General features: G+C 37.2%; 1 protein-coding gene and 1 pseudogene across 1 annotated transcript; both read left to right on the top strand.

Annotated features, from left to right (window-relative positions):
• Window positions 1-6,049: 6,049 nt before the first annotated feature.
• LOC110866080 lies at window positions 6,050-8,768 on the top strand (annotated as a pseudogene).
• A 3,736-nt stretch (window positions 8,769-12,504) lies between these two features.
• LOC110866079 (secreted RxLR effector protein 161-like) lies at window positions 12,505-13,044 on the top strand. Its single transcript, XM_022115429.1, has one exon. It carries the CDS (start codon window positions 12,505-12,507, stop codon window positions 13,042-13,044), a length of 540 nt encoding a protein of 179 aa, XP_021971121.1.
• The last annotated feature ends 2,069 nt before the right edge of the window (window positions 13,045-15,113 follow it).

The raw sequence follows: 15,113 nt of genomic DNA, 5'->3' as shown, positions 1-15,113 counted from the left end.
ATGTTCTTTATATTCCAATTTTGCACACTCTTTATCCTTTTCTCTAACTACCATCCAACACCTCCGTTAAATGCTATCTTGTGAGGGGTAAAAACGTCAATTTGACATGTGTCTTCATTTAAAACACCTAGTCTTCATTTCATTCAACCTTCAAACACATCGCATATCAAAATTACACAAGTTAGGGTTTCTTCAAAGCATTGAATTCAAATTTTCAACAAATCGTGGTGTACTAGCTGATGTGGACCAGAAAGGCAACAATCATTGAGTGATGGGGGTTTGGTGTTGGTAGGTGCTGTTGAGAGATAAACTTGGTAACGAGTTGTATTATTATTAATGATCATAATAGGTATACAACAGGGTCCTATATATAGACCATACATAGCATCATTAGGGCCGACTATTAGTGTCTAGGGCTAGGCCTACACTATACAAAGATATCGACTAATACTCTCCCTAAAGCTAAGGTCGGAGTTGGACTTTAAAAAGAGAAAGCGATCTTGTCACACCCCAACCGATGGCGGAAACATCAGAGTGAGACGAAAACGAGATTGCAAGAGACTTCGTAATACTATTTGTGACAAATATTTAAATAACAATATTTCATTTCATTACTAAATCAAAGTACATTGTTTGGAACAAATACGAAAAGGAACATGAAACAAAATTACAACAACAATACAAAAATTAAAATGGGTTTCTATTTCATCCTACTAGATTTCATTCATCATCATCGTCATCAAATTCATGCAACACGTATTAAAGTATAGTTCAACACAAAAGTATTGGCGAGTATACAAGTTTGATTACTAGCATAAGTATAAAAGTTTAAACGAATCCACATGGCATAATTGTTAACTTAAAACTAACATACAATACTAGCATGCATCTATACATGTCAACCCAAAGATTCCCACTATAGCATAATCTAATCATAGCAATGAATAGACCGTTTTGTTTACTTAACATGACCTCAAGAATACTGGCGGTGCGTTAATCCTATAGCGCTATACATGTTAAGGGAGGCTTGTACGAAGTTAATGACAAGTATAAAGCATAAGAATAGTCTAGCATATACGAATTTAAGCATAACGTATTAAGCATGTATATTGGATTGCTTGTTTGTTTTTTAAGCATAAAGTATGTGATGGTGTGAGTTTGATAATGCATACGTATTGCACCCAAAAGTGTTAAAATAAAAAGGGTCATGTACACTCACAGTTTTGCTAGCTTTCTGATTAATCCGTGAGTTGGACGAATGTGGGAGTTGGAACACCAATGTTACCCTACAATGGGGGAAACGAAGGTGTGTGAGAATTCGGATTTTGACGAAGGATTCGGATTTGGAATTCAAGTACAAAAAGTATGTATACACAAAAATATATATCTGTCTAAGTACTCGTTTTGACACTAAGTTTTTATGTGATTTCATGGTGTGACAACCCTCACTAAACCAGGTATCCGTACGACTTAATTAACAATTGATTACTGCTTAATTACTGTGCTTATTTGAAATTATGGATAAACTGCTACTTGAAATACTGATACAAGTACATACTTGCATCATACTTTCTTTGCTGTCACTCTACTATTACATACTGAACTCTAGTGACAATCTTGATGCACAAAAGCACAGTAGCACTAAGAACGGATAACCTATCAAACATGCTGTTATAGCCAGCATCAGGCAGACACTGCCTCTAAGGCCTGTATGAGCCAGAGATAGTTGCTACACTGATAGAGAGTGTAGGGATATAAGGGTTGTAGAACTGCGTCACTAGGAATAAGTTATAGCGACCGGATGTGCCTAAAATGTACTTTAAGTACAAAATTCAGCACTTTAACTAAAAATTCAGCATTTGGTTAACTAATAAAGTGCCAAAACATGAGAAAAATATTACTAGACACTTTCCAAAGTGTCGGGAATAAGTTGTGTCACTAAAAATAGTATTAACGACACTTTAAAACTTTGTCAAGCGCTTTAACGAATCACTATCCAACCGAACAACCGGACTTTACCCGGAACATAAAAATATTGCCATTAACATTGTTTATCTTTTTTCTGAGCCAGTTAGGGTCCCTGAATACCCTAACACCCGCTATAACGCATAACACACTAGTAACCGAGTTAAACTTAACTTAACTTAACTAATACTTAATGTTTAGTTGAAAACCAATCGGCTAACCCCCCCCCCCCAACCGAACCGTCCCCTAGGGGGACACCCTTGTACCTTTTGTGATTAAATTAATCAAGCTTGCTGGATATCTATTAGACACATAATCCCTTGGTTAATGTTGGAAGACCTTGCCTATAAGATCAAGCCATAACACATCATTCTTTCACTCATCACAACTCACAACACACACTCTCTCCCTCTCCTTGCAAGCTCTCGGCCGAACCCCCCTACAACCATCCATCCATCGTCGAGCTTTGATCAAGCAATTTCAAGAGCATACAAGTGTTACAGATCACATACGAGGAGGCTTGGTGCATTCGGAACGTGAAGGACCTCTTCTCATTTCTTTTATCCACTCATTCTTCGACTAGAATCTTCCCTAGCTTCGAGCTAGTAGTAAGTTGCTTGAAACACACTCTCGATCTATTTTAAAGTGGCTAAAACGATATATGATGGTTAAAACTCGTGAACTTACAAGATGAAGTGTTAAAAGCTTACTAAAATGATGAATACGTTGGTTAATAGCACAAGGGTTGTGTAAATCTTGTAAGATTTGTTTTGTGTAACTATTTAGTGCCGATCTATGTTGTGGTAGCTCGGATCATCATCTAACCCGGATTAGTCATGTTCATAAAACATAACATAGAGTATGTTCAAAGATGAAAGAGGTTAAATGATGAAACTCTACCACACACTAAACATGAACTTGTGTAAAATCGATTTTACTTATGAAATATTGTTAAAAACTAGTAGATCTACGGATCTACAAATGGTATTTTCAAAGGACCAAGTGTCAAAGAAATCCTATTTTCTAAAGCCGGATCTTACATGAACAAGAATGATTTTTAAACACACAAGTGTGTAAACACTTGTGTAACATTAAGTTTCGACAAAGAACTAGTTTTGTCAAATTTTACAAGAATTTGTAAAAATGGAATTTCTTTAAAAACGAGGCTTTTATGAAACCTGATTGATTTATACAAAGATCCACTAAAAGTAATGAGATTTACTTCTTATTCCGGACAAACTACAAGTTCATGTAATTTTTGCGATTTACATATATATTGACTAGTTTGATGCTTTGGAAAATTGTTTTGGTTGAATGAGAAAATTGTTAAATTGAATTATAAAAGAAAATGATACGCTTGAAAGCGTGGCCACCTCCAGTTACAGGGGAAACTCTGGCGAAATTTTTCTAAAAACCCAACACTTAAAACTATTTTCATCACAAGTGTTACAAATGTATTTTTGACTTGTTTTCAACATGTAAATTTCGCCACGACCTTATTTACAAAATATCGGAGGTGGAATTTTCACAAAATAAAACGCGGTAAATATATATTTAGTATATATATTTTTCATAACGTCACTTGTTATGTGTTTATGATTATTTTGGGAAATATACAAATATTATTTTTAGGGTAAAAATAATATTACCAATTGTAACGGCTCCAAAATAATACGAACGCCTTTGCAATAATTATTTAAGTTACACCGGTAATTATTATTACCACTCGATCTTTAAAACGTAACTTACGCATTTTAAGGAAATATTTATGAACGCGTATTTTTTTGTCAAGGTATTATTTTAGGAAAATTATGTGTATTAAAATATAATATTTTTGAGAAAAATATTTATATTTTGGAGTTAGAAATAAAATATATTTTAAGTGAGACTTAATAATATATTTTAAACGCACATGTATTAAATCCCCCATCATTGGGAAGGAAAATAATTACCAAGTATTTACAAAGTGTAAACACGAAATAGTTGTCTAACTATTTCCCAAAAACTTAAACCATAAAGCTAAGGCACGGCCGTCCGTCTAATAGAGTTAGTACGTGTAGGTCGTCGCACAGCTGCTTGATCAGGATATATACTTGGTAGAGACGCACCACTGTGAGTTCATGTCCCCCTTTTCTCTTAACTGTTTTCAGTTTTCTAAACTGCAGGGGTGAAATACATGTTACTTTGATTACGAATACTTTATACATGGTATGGTTAGCGTAAGGAGGTTTACTACTTAGATCATGTGAGTGGGTAGGCGGAAACTTAAGGCCATTAATCCTCAGGGTAGGACCGAGGGACAGGAGCGGTAGATCTATCTGGGTGTAGCGAGCCCAGCCCCAGGCCTAGCATAATGGACCTCGGGGTGACTTTGTGACCAACGGATAAATCCGCTAGGTTTGAGTCTTCCTACTTGCACTTCACACATATCAATGGCCTTGCAAACCATTGGTGATCTCTTTTTCCTTATTTGCTACATACCAGGGTTTTTATACATACAAAGGTTTATTTACTCACTTACACATGAACTCGCTCAACATTATTTGTTGATTTTTTCAACTTACATGTATTTCAGGGAATTAAAGGATCTGGCGCGGTATGACACGTTTTCCCGCTGCACTAGTTTCGAGGTCATCCGAGTTTAAGGGATGTGACTTTTTCCTGGACGAGTCATAGTTCTTAAACTGTGTTTATTTCTTGTTGGGGTTGTGTCTTTTGAACACTGTTTATGTTGTTAGGATGTAATTTCCGTTAAGACAATGTTGTGGTTCTTTACTTTTCAAACTTAATTTAATGGATGATCTTGCATGGTTTTTATTTCATATAGCTTGTTATGATTAAGCTATGGTATTAAGAAGTCACACCAAATTAACCACGCTTCCGCAAAGCCAGGGTGTGACACATGGGGTCCTAACTTGCCCATTAGAATCATAAACGAGAAGTTTAAAACAAAGATAAAATAACCTATGTTCATAATAGCTAACCATAAACCGATTAGTATCATGAATTCGGCCAAAATATATATTTTTTATGTCTTATATTATATAATATTATTGTATGTGGTCCATCATGTATTATCATAGATGTCATGCAAGTCAAACATGGGGGTATGTATACCTCTTTGTATGAATTCACCAAAGCACAAAGTTTATCAACATAGTTGATAAACTCAGTTGGTCATGAATAATAATAACACAAACTAACTACTTTTGCCAAGTAGCCAAGTAAGATCAACCCGGGTGTTCCATACCCATCATAAATGTTGGAGGTGCGGCAGGGTTGTGTTACTTTTGAGTCTTGGAAGCTACTTGGATGTTCATACACAAGTCCATAAGTGAGATAGTGGAACTAGTTTGGAAAGCCAAGGCTCCCATGGTTCACACTTATACCAAAACACAAGTTCATCCATATTAAAGATGGTGAATCTAGGATTGTTTTAACACTTGGAATATGTATGAGCATATTGAACTTGCTTCTTGGTGGAAATCAACCACAACACAAACCCACAACTATGAACTTAGTTGTGAGCTTAGTGGGTACAAGATTCCACCAAGTTTTTATCAAGAAATGTAATGTATAAAAACATGAACGAAAAGAGAATTTTAGTTCCACTTTGGACCTCAAATGTGGTGAGGTTTCACCTTAGTTTGCCACGAAAAACTTGTGAAAACCTTCCTATAGGTTGTCCAAGAAGAATGATAGAAGAAAACATGAAGAAATAAGAAGATAGGTGAGCTAAAACTCACTTAGAATACTTGTAACTTTCTACCCAAAGTTTGTAAATGTATAGAGATTATGAGGATCTAGGAGAGATTTAAGTGTTTGGAAAGTGTTTAGGAGTGAAATAGGGCTCTTATTTATAGGATGGGATTAGGGTTTAAGTCATTGATGAAGTAGGAAGTGATTGGGTGTTGTATAAAGGTGAAAAAGTAGGTAAAACACGCCTGTTTGCGTTTTCTGCCGTAACCCGCTGCCAGCTCCGTTCGTGTGGATGAAGGTGGTTCGTGCAAAGGAGTGCTAGTTCGTGCGAAGGTGCTCACGTCCGCACGAAGGAAGGTTGGTCCGCACAGAGGAAGGTTGGTTCATGCTAGAGTGGGCTGGTTCGCACGAAGGAGGGTACGTCCGCACAAAGGGCTTCATCCGTTCAAGAGCGTTAGTTCGCACGAGGCAGGAAAACCATGATTTGTCTTACAAACTAGAACAAAGTCAAATTCAGGAACATTTAAAGATGCAAGACGAATGTTCAACGTCTTACGCCGGTATAAACGAACTCGATTCGCAGATTGAAAACTTACACAATGAGCTCAAACTGAAATCCAAAGAGTTATCAGAATCGCCTCTTGCGGTTAAAGAATTGGAAACACAAATCAAGAATTTGGAAGAAGAAATTGGTAAACAAGCTAACGGGTTTGAGGCGGATATGGAAGAGTTAATACGCGCAAAAGTCGAGCAAGAACAAAGAACGATTCATGCAGAGGATAATTTAAGAAAAAAAAACTTCAAAACGCTAATACTGCTGGCAAACTTCAAGAGGAATTCAGAAAATTATCAATAGAAATGGCGTCGAATTTTTGAGAAAATGAAAATGCATTGATGAAAGCCATTGATGAACCAAATCGACTCAGGGTAGAGAAAACATCATGAAGAGACGATTAAGAAAGTCAAAAAAGAGTTTGACCATCTCGGGAGTCAATACGTAGACAAATTGGCTAACAAACCAAATAACTCCAAAGTCGAAACAATTGGAGGAGATGGAGAAACAGATCGAAAACTTATCTCATGGTCTTACACATCAAAAAACTAGTAATAACGCCATGATTGAGGATCTCGACGGTGAAATAAACGACCGTGAAATCGAGATCCGTTTGGTGAAGGTGGATCTCGAGAGTTTAGAAAACGAGCTTAGGGATTTGAAAAATGCTAAAAATGATAAGGATATTGAAGTCGAAAGGCTGCAATTGGCGATAGAGCGGTTGAAATCCAGATGTAACGACATGAAAAAGTTCTGTAAAGAGAATGAATCGGAGATAGAAAATTTGAAAAAACAGGTGTCTCAACTAAAAGGTGATCTCAAGAAGAAAGATGAAGCGCTTAGTAGTATTGAGAAAAAGCTCAAGGAGGGAAGCAAACCGCCTCTGATAAACAATAAAACCGTCCTTGTGGCTCGTAGCCCGAAAGAGGTCAACAATATGAAAGAAAAAGTCAAACAACTCGAGGTGCGTTTTCTTACTTATGTCCAACTCTTACTTGTCCGTTTCCAAAAATATAATAGCAAAAAAATTGTTGCATTTACTAAGTTGGTTATAACTGAAAAACTAACAGCACAGTGATAATCTAAATCTATGAGGTTTGGCCACCTTTGCGACTTTCATACAAAGGTTTGTTTTTCGGCATCTGGGTCTTCGTGGTTTCAAAATCTTGCCATTTTCGGCCCTAATGTTTGACAATTTATTGCAACTTTCGTCCCCCGAGGTTTGGCTCTCAAGGACGAATATGAAAAGATTTTGAAACCACGAGGACCCATATGCGAAAAACAAACCTTTGGATAAAGGTCGCAAAAGGGGCCAAACCCTAGGGACGAAAATGACAATTTACTCTATTTTTAAATTTGATTCTTTTAAGATACAACATAACTTTAGATCAACCCATTCATAAGTAAATGGGTTGAAATTGCCACCTCTAGTGGACACATGTTTGGGCGATAATGCGATATCACATTTGTTAAATAGTCAAATAGTTTCTAGTCAAAAAGTTTCAATTTTTATGAACTAAAGGGACTAAATTTCCCCCTTTTTCATGTTGGATACGTACGGTATTGTGCATAGTTGTTAAAAGCCATCGCCTCTTGCGCCTAGGCCCAATTTCCTAGCGAGGCGAGGCAATTGCGCTTTAATTCTCCAGGTGATGGTTCATGCGCAGATTCCGGCATGATTCCTAGATTCTTAAGAGTTTCAGCAAAATTCTCTAAATTTTGGCAAGATTCGAGCAAGATTTCTACTTTTATCTAACGAAACTACTTTTCTACACTAATAAACTTGCATTTTATAACTTTTGGTACAAAATAGACGATATTAAATGTTATATAAAAGCTTTAATTTATTTTATTTAAAGAATAGTATTAATTTTCTATTATATAAAAATATTTAATTTTTTTTTGTTGTGCGTTTTTCTTTTCTTATTTGCGCCTAGGCCCCAGGCGAGGTCTATGCGCCTTAAGTGCGCCTAAAGCCTTTTAATAACTATGGTATTGTGTATGCTTGTGCTAATTTTGAAATTTTATTATAATCAGGGCCAAATAAATCTCAAGGAAATCGCATTAGAACGCGTTGAAGCTTCATTTCTGGAGAAAGAGAAAGATCTTAAACATAGAATTGAAGACTTGGAAAGACATTTGGAGGTTCTTGATCAAAACATCGAGAATCCACAGGTAACTTCATAACATTTATGATGAAAAGTTCAAGATAGGATTTTTCATTTTTATTATTTTTTTTTTCAATTTCAAATGTCCTGCTACTATAGTTATATGAAATGAATTATTAATCTTCTTCAATCACAGGCTTCTACAGCTCAAAATTGTGATGATGCCGAGATTAAGAAGACGAGAGATCAAGAAATCGTTGAGTTACTAAATAGAAACAAGTATATGGAAGTCGAATTGAAGGAACTGCAAGAAAGATATTCAGAAATAAGTCTAAAGTTTGCAGAGGTGGAGGGTAAAAGGCAACAACTTGTAACGACCCTTAGAAACCTCAAGAACTGTTGATGGTACAAACATAATCTGCATAATGGGAAAAATATGTAAATCGGGTTTTCTTTTTTTTTTTTGTGTATTTTATTTTATTTTTTTGTTGGGCTTCTTGAGGATGTTACATGTACCTTGTAGATTAGCATGCTAAGCCTCTTAATAATTATAATATTAAAATGTGATTAAATCCTCCTATGCACATGTCTTCTAGAAGGTTTGAGGATCATGCACGTGGGCTTTGAAGTTTACTTATTCTGTTTTCAGTTTTGAATATGTCTAAGTTGTTAGGGAGTCCGAGTCTTTTGTTTCTAGCCGTTTATGCATTCTAGCCGTTGTATGCTGGCCTATATAATGGCAGCTCTATGTTCTTGTTTTGTCATTCACAACAACAATAATAAAAGCCTGAGTTGATCCTCATTGTTTAAAGTTTCGTGAGAATATTATAAGTTCTAATACCAACAGTGGTATCAGAGCTAGAGTGTAATCCTTCTCTGTTTAAACCCTACTGCAAATCAGATCTGTTATGGCTGAACAAACAAGTACGTTACCCACTGCTCCTACTCCGATCCCTGTCTTCAAGGGAGAAGGGTATGAACACTGGAGTATCCGTATGAAAACAACTCTGAAGTCAAGAGATCTATGGGATATGGTTGAACAAGGTGTGAATGAAGCTGAGACAGATGCAGGCAAACTCAAGAAGCAAAGAAGAGAGATGCTCATGCTATGGCGATAATTCAACAAGGTGTGCATGATCAATTGTTTTCCAGAATTGCTGCTGCTGAATCATCAAAAGAAAGTTGGGAGATCTTGAAAATGGAGTATCAAGGAGATACGCAAGTAAAAGCAATAAAACTTCAGGGTCTAAGAAGAGATTTCGAAAATCTTACCATGAAAGAAGGAGAAACTGTTGGATTTCTCCAGGGTTATGGGAATTGTGAGTCAAAAAAGAGCATATGGTGAAGTTGTAACGGATCAGGCTATTGTTGAGAAAATATTGCGTAGTCTTACCCCTAGGTTTGACTATATTGTGCCGTCCATTGAGGTCTCTTTTGATCTCACCAAACTTACACCAGTAAAACTTATGGGATCTCTACAATCCCAGGAAGAGAGGCTCAACAGTAGATCCACAGAAAAATCAGGAAAAGTTGAAGATCATGCTTTACAGGTGATCCAAGAAAGCAATCGGCCAACAAACACACGTGGTAGAGGTCGTGGAGGCTTCAGGGGCCGTGGAAGGGGCAGATCACTTGATAGAAGCAAAGTGCCTCAATGCTATACTTGCAAGAAGTATGGCCACTTATCAAAAGACTGCTGGTATAATGATGAAGCACAAGTGAATGTTGCAGCAGAAAGTGATGAACAAGGAGACAAAAATGAAGAACAATATTTGTTTATGGCTTACACAACTCATTGTGAAACTCCATTTGCCCTCATGACAAAAACGACTCCTGTCAATGAAATAAACAACCTGTGGTTCATCGACTCAGGGTGTTCAAATCATATGACAGGGTCAAGAACCAGTTTCACTGAGTTAGATGAGTCATTCAAGCTTGAAGTTCAGTTAGGAAACAAAAAGATTCTTGCAATTGAAGGTAAAGGGGTAGTTCGTATTAATACTGGTCCTGGCAGGTTCAAGTTTTTGAGTGATGTCTACTATGCACCAACTCTAGGGTATAATCTCTTGAGTGTCGGGCAACTCATGCGAAAGGGATATTCACTTCTGTTTGAAGATGGCGTGTGCAATATTAGAAGTCGTGATGTCAATCTTATGCAGATCCCTGTGTCAAACAACAATATGTTTGTCCTTGATGCCACAAGATCAGGTAACTGCACTCCTAGTGATACTTCAGTTATTCAGTTATGGCACAAGAGATATGCACATGTTAACTTTAGTGATTTGAAGAATTTATATGATAAACAAATGGTTATTGGCATGCCAAAAATAAAAGGGGCAGAGATATGTGAAGGGTGTATCCTGGGTAAACAGATTAGGCTTCCATTTAAAGCTCATTCATGGAGGGCTACAAAAGGCTGGAACTTGTGCATGCAGATCTTTGCGGACCCATGCAGGTACAAAGTCTAGGGCGTAGTTTGTATTATCTACTGCTTATAGATGATGTATCTAGAATGTGTTGGGTTTATTTCATTACGAAAAAGTCAGATGCTTTTGAAAGGTTTAAAGTGTTCAAGGCTTTAGTTGAAAAACAAAGTGAATGTGATATTAAGGTATTGAGAACAGATAGAGGAGGAGAGTTCTGTTCAAAGGAGTTCAATTCATTTTGTGAAATGCATGGGATTCGAAGAGAATTAACAGAACCTCATACTCCTCAACACAATGGTGTTGTGGAAAGAAAAAATAGAACAATTATGGGGATGACAAGAAGTATGTTGAAGGAGAGAAATTTGCCAAACTATCTGTGGGCTGAAGCTGTTGCTACTGCTGTCTATGTCATCAACCGATTCCCTACATCTGCAGTTCAAGACAAAACCCCTTATCAGGTATGGTTTGATGAAAAGCCTGATGTCTCAACTCTGAAAGTGTTCGGGTGTATTGCATATGGTCATGTGTTTGCTCATGGTAGGAGAAAACTAGATGACAGGTCTAACAAAATGATCTTCATCAGTTATTCTTCACATGGCAATGGGTATAGATTGTTTAATCCCATCACAAAGAAGTTTGAAACTCGAAGAAGTGGAGACACAACTGTTATTGAAGATGCTGCTTGGGATTGGCAAGAAGTGCACAAGTCAGAAAAACAAGTTTATGAACGGATGTATGCTGATCCATTTCCTATAGAAGAAGAAGTTCAAAATGTGGCTGATAACACAGAGAATCCAGCAAGTCCTTCATTTAATCAGGAAGAGCCCACATCTCCAGTTGTATCTAATCAAGCTGAGCTTAGTGCTGGGTCAAGTTCAGGTTCATCTGCTCCTCTACGGGTTAGATCGATGACTGACTTGTATGCTAACACTGAGGAGATGATGCCAACTGAATACTCAAGTTGTCAATTTGCTCTAAACATATCAGATCCTACATGTTTTAACGAGGCAGTTCAAAAGAAGGAATGGGTTCTTGCAATGGAAGAAGAGTTGTCTGCTATTAATCGAAATGGAACATGGAAGCTGGTCTCCTTGCCTACAGGGAAGAATCTAGTTGGCTTGAAGTGGTTATTCAAGACAAAGGTTGGTCCAGATGGTCAGATAATCAAGCACAAAGCCAGACTTGTGGCTAAAGGTTACTCTCAGAAATATGGCATAGACTTTGAAGAAACCTTTGCTCCAGTAGCAAGGTTTGAAACTATAAGAATAGTGCTTGCTGTTGCTGCTCATAGAGGCTGGATGGTGCATCAACTTGACGTAAAGTCAGCATTTCTCAATGGGGAACTAGCTGAAGAAATCTATGTAGAGCAGCCAGAGGGGTTTCAAGTTAAAGGAAAGGAAGATAAAGTTTACAGGTTGCATAAGGCTCTATATGGCCTAAAACAGGCTCCTAGAGCCTGGTATGGTAAGATCGACAGCTATTTTGCAAGAACCGGATACACACGAAGTCTCAATGAGCCAACTCTTTATGTTAAGCATGACTCATCTATGTATGCTTATATGTGGATGATATTATCTGTACAAGTTCAAGTGATGCTCTGATTGCTGAATTTAAAGAAGGAATGAAGAAAGTTTTTGAGATGACTGATCTGGGGTTATTAAAATATTTTTTGGGATTAGAGGTCAAGCAATGTGATCAAGGTATCTTTGTTTCTCAAGAAAAATATGCCAGAAATCTGTTGATAAAATTCGGCATGAGTGATTGCAAGCTGGAAGACATTCCAATGTGTCCTAATGAGAAGTACAAGATTGAAGATGGTGAAGATAGAGTCAACGAAACCAAGTACAGAAGCCTTGTGGGTGGCCTGATCTACTTAACTCATACACGTCCAGAACTTGCATATGCAGTTGGTGTGTTATCAAGGTTCATGCAGTCACCGTTGAAAGTTCATGCAGGTGCAGCTAGAAGGGTGCTTAGATACATAGCAGCAACTGTTACTTATGGAATATGGTATAAGAGAACAGACAAGATTGAGCTAGTGGGATTTGCAGATAGTGATTGGGGTGCATGTCTTGATGACAGGAAGACTCTAAGTGCTTACGTGTTTACCTTGGGAAATGGTGCAGTATCCTGGTGTTCAAAAAAGCAAAATACGGTGGCTTTATCTAGTATTGAGGCTGAATATATATTGGTGCTACTTGTCAAGGCATATGGATTAGAAGAATGTTGGAAGATCTGGGTATCAAACAAGAGCATGCAACTTCAATCTATTGTGACAATCAATCAGCTATAAATTTGTCAAAAAATCCAGTCATGCATAGTAGATCAAAGCATATTGATCTAAGGTATCATTTCATTCGAGATATGGTGAACCAAGAGAAAGTAGCTCTCAAGTTTTGCAGCACAGAAGCACAAGTGGCAGACTGCTTCACTAAAGCATTGGCAAGAGAAAAATTTGTGATGTTTCGCTATCAACTGGGAGTGCAGGAGTATCAATCAAGGGGGGGGTATTAAAATGTGATTAAATCCTCCTATGCACATGTCTTCTAGAAGGTTTGAGGATCATGCACGTGGGCTTTGAAGTTTACTTATTCTGTTTTCAGTTTTGAATATGTCTAAGTTGTTAGGGAGTCCGAGTCTTTTGTTTCTAGCCGTTTATGCATTCTAGCCGTTGTATGCTGGCCTATATAATGGCAGCTCTATGTTCTTGTTTTGTCATTCACAACAGCAATAATAAAAGCCTGAGTTGATCCTCATTGTTTAAAGTTTCGTGAGAATATTATAAGTTCTAATACCAACATATAATCCATGATTTTTTTCTACTTCCGTTAGATCTTATCATGATTGAAAAGTGATACTTTCTTGATTGAGTACAAGATGATAAGGCATGGAGCTAAAAAGCCTGTGAAAGTTAGCAACAATACCTTGCCGGTTTAATAAGGTTTCAGTTGGAAACTTTTAATTGTCTCTCCCTCTATACAAGGTAACTAGCTAGGTTGCCTTTAGAACATGTGTAGTGGGTTGATGCCCCACTACACGTTCACTCGACGTGTCTTCGTTTGAGTCGATTAAAACCTCTGCAACTTTTGTTCATGCTTAACCCTCATTATTCTACTCACACTCTTGCGTTTGGCGCCCCAGCGGCGCGGTGTTTAGCTCCCATTTGGGGTGATGTGGTTGGTGTTTAGCTTAAACCAACTCTACATGTTGAACAATAGGATGCAATCATTCGTCAATGATAGTTAACAACTTAACATTACTATGGATCAAATAATTCCTTCTAAGATATCTTTTTAGCAATCGCAACTTCCTTAAGCCTTAAATGGAATTTGTGATTGCGCCAAAAAGCAATCTATTATATAAACATATTAAAGTTAAAAAAACTGCAACATATATATTTTTAATATTTGGTTGGTTTGGGTTTTTAGATTTTCATAACTGATCAATTTCGGTTATAGACAGTTCGGAAAATTTGGTTATCGGAAAAGATGGTTCGGTTAACCGCCGGTCTTGGGGTGGGTTGGATTCAAACTAATTTCCAAAAATAAATTCAGCTATATTTTGATGAAATAAAATATTGTCAATTACTTAAACGTATAAAAATGAATAAACCACAACTAATATGTTACTTATAGAAAACTATAACAATTTTTTTTTTCCGGATACATTACATATTACTTGTAAAATATACAAAAATTGAAGGTTGGTTTTACATTCGTTAATTCAGTTATGTAAGTTGTATGGGATCTGCAAGTTGTATGGTTGTAAAACAAGGTTTCCAAGGCCGAGTACTCCCCGAGTAGTCGCTACAAGGTAGGTTGCCGAGGCGACTTTCTCTAACTCCGCCTAATTACTTGGAATCGATCAAACGCGGTCAAACTCAGCCAAAATCGGATCTAGTAGGTCAATTCTGGCCGAGTTTGACTTAAAAAATAATAACATAATTTATTTGACTATCATATTAAATAATGAATATCATTTTCACGCATTTTGTTATAAATATTAGTAAATTCATGTTATTAGATATATATTTAGTCTCCGGAAACTAATTTCTTTATAATTTAACATGTCCGAGTATTCCCCGAGTACTCTCCGCCTATGCCGAGTACTCTCAACTCCCCAGTCGACCGACTAGGGAGGGCCTAGCGACTTTTGCAACCATGGTGCTGAGCTGCATGTTGGATCCTTTGCCTTGTGTTGAGGACGTTGCTTAGGCGGTGGACAACAACTATATCTTCTGCGGGCTGTACGTAGAGATCTGGTATCGCCACAGATCATCTTCAATTCCAACTCTTGACCAGAGGATTGCATCTTGGCATAACTACTCCCGTCTCTTTGGCACTCTCTTTTTTCTCTTTCATA

Source organism: Helianthus annuus, chromosome 6 (genome assembly GCF_002127325.2).
Source record: "Helianthus annuus cultivar XRQ/B chromosome 6, HanXRQr2.0-SUNRISE, whole genome shotgun sequence".
Taxonomy (NCBI): Eukaryota; Viridiplantae; Streptophyta; class Magnoliopsida; order Asterales; family Asteraceae; genus Helianthus; species Helianthus annuus.
Note: the sequence above shows the minus strand (reverse complement) of the source record. Positions and strands in the feature narration are given on the sequence as shown.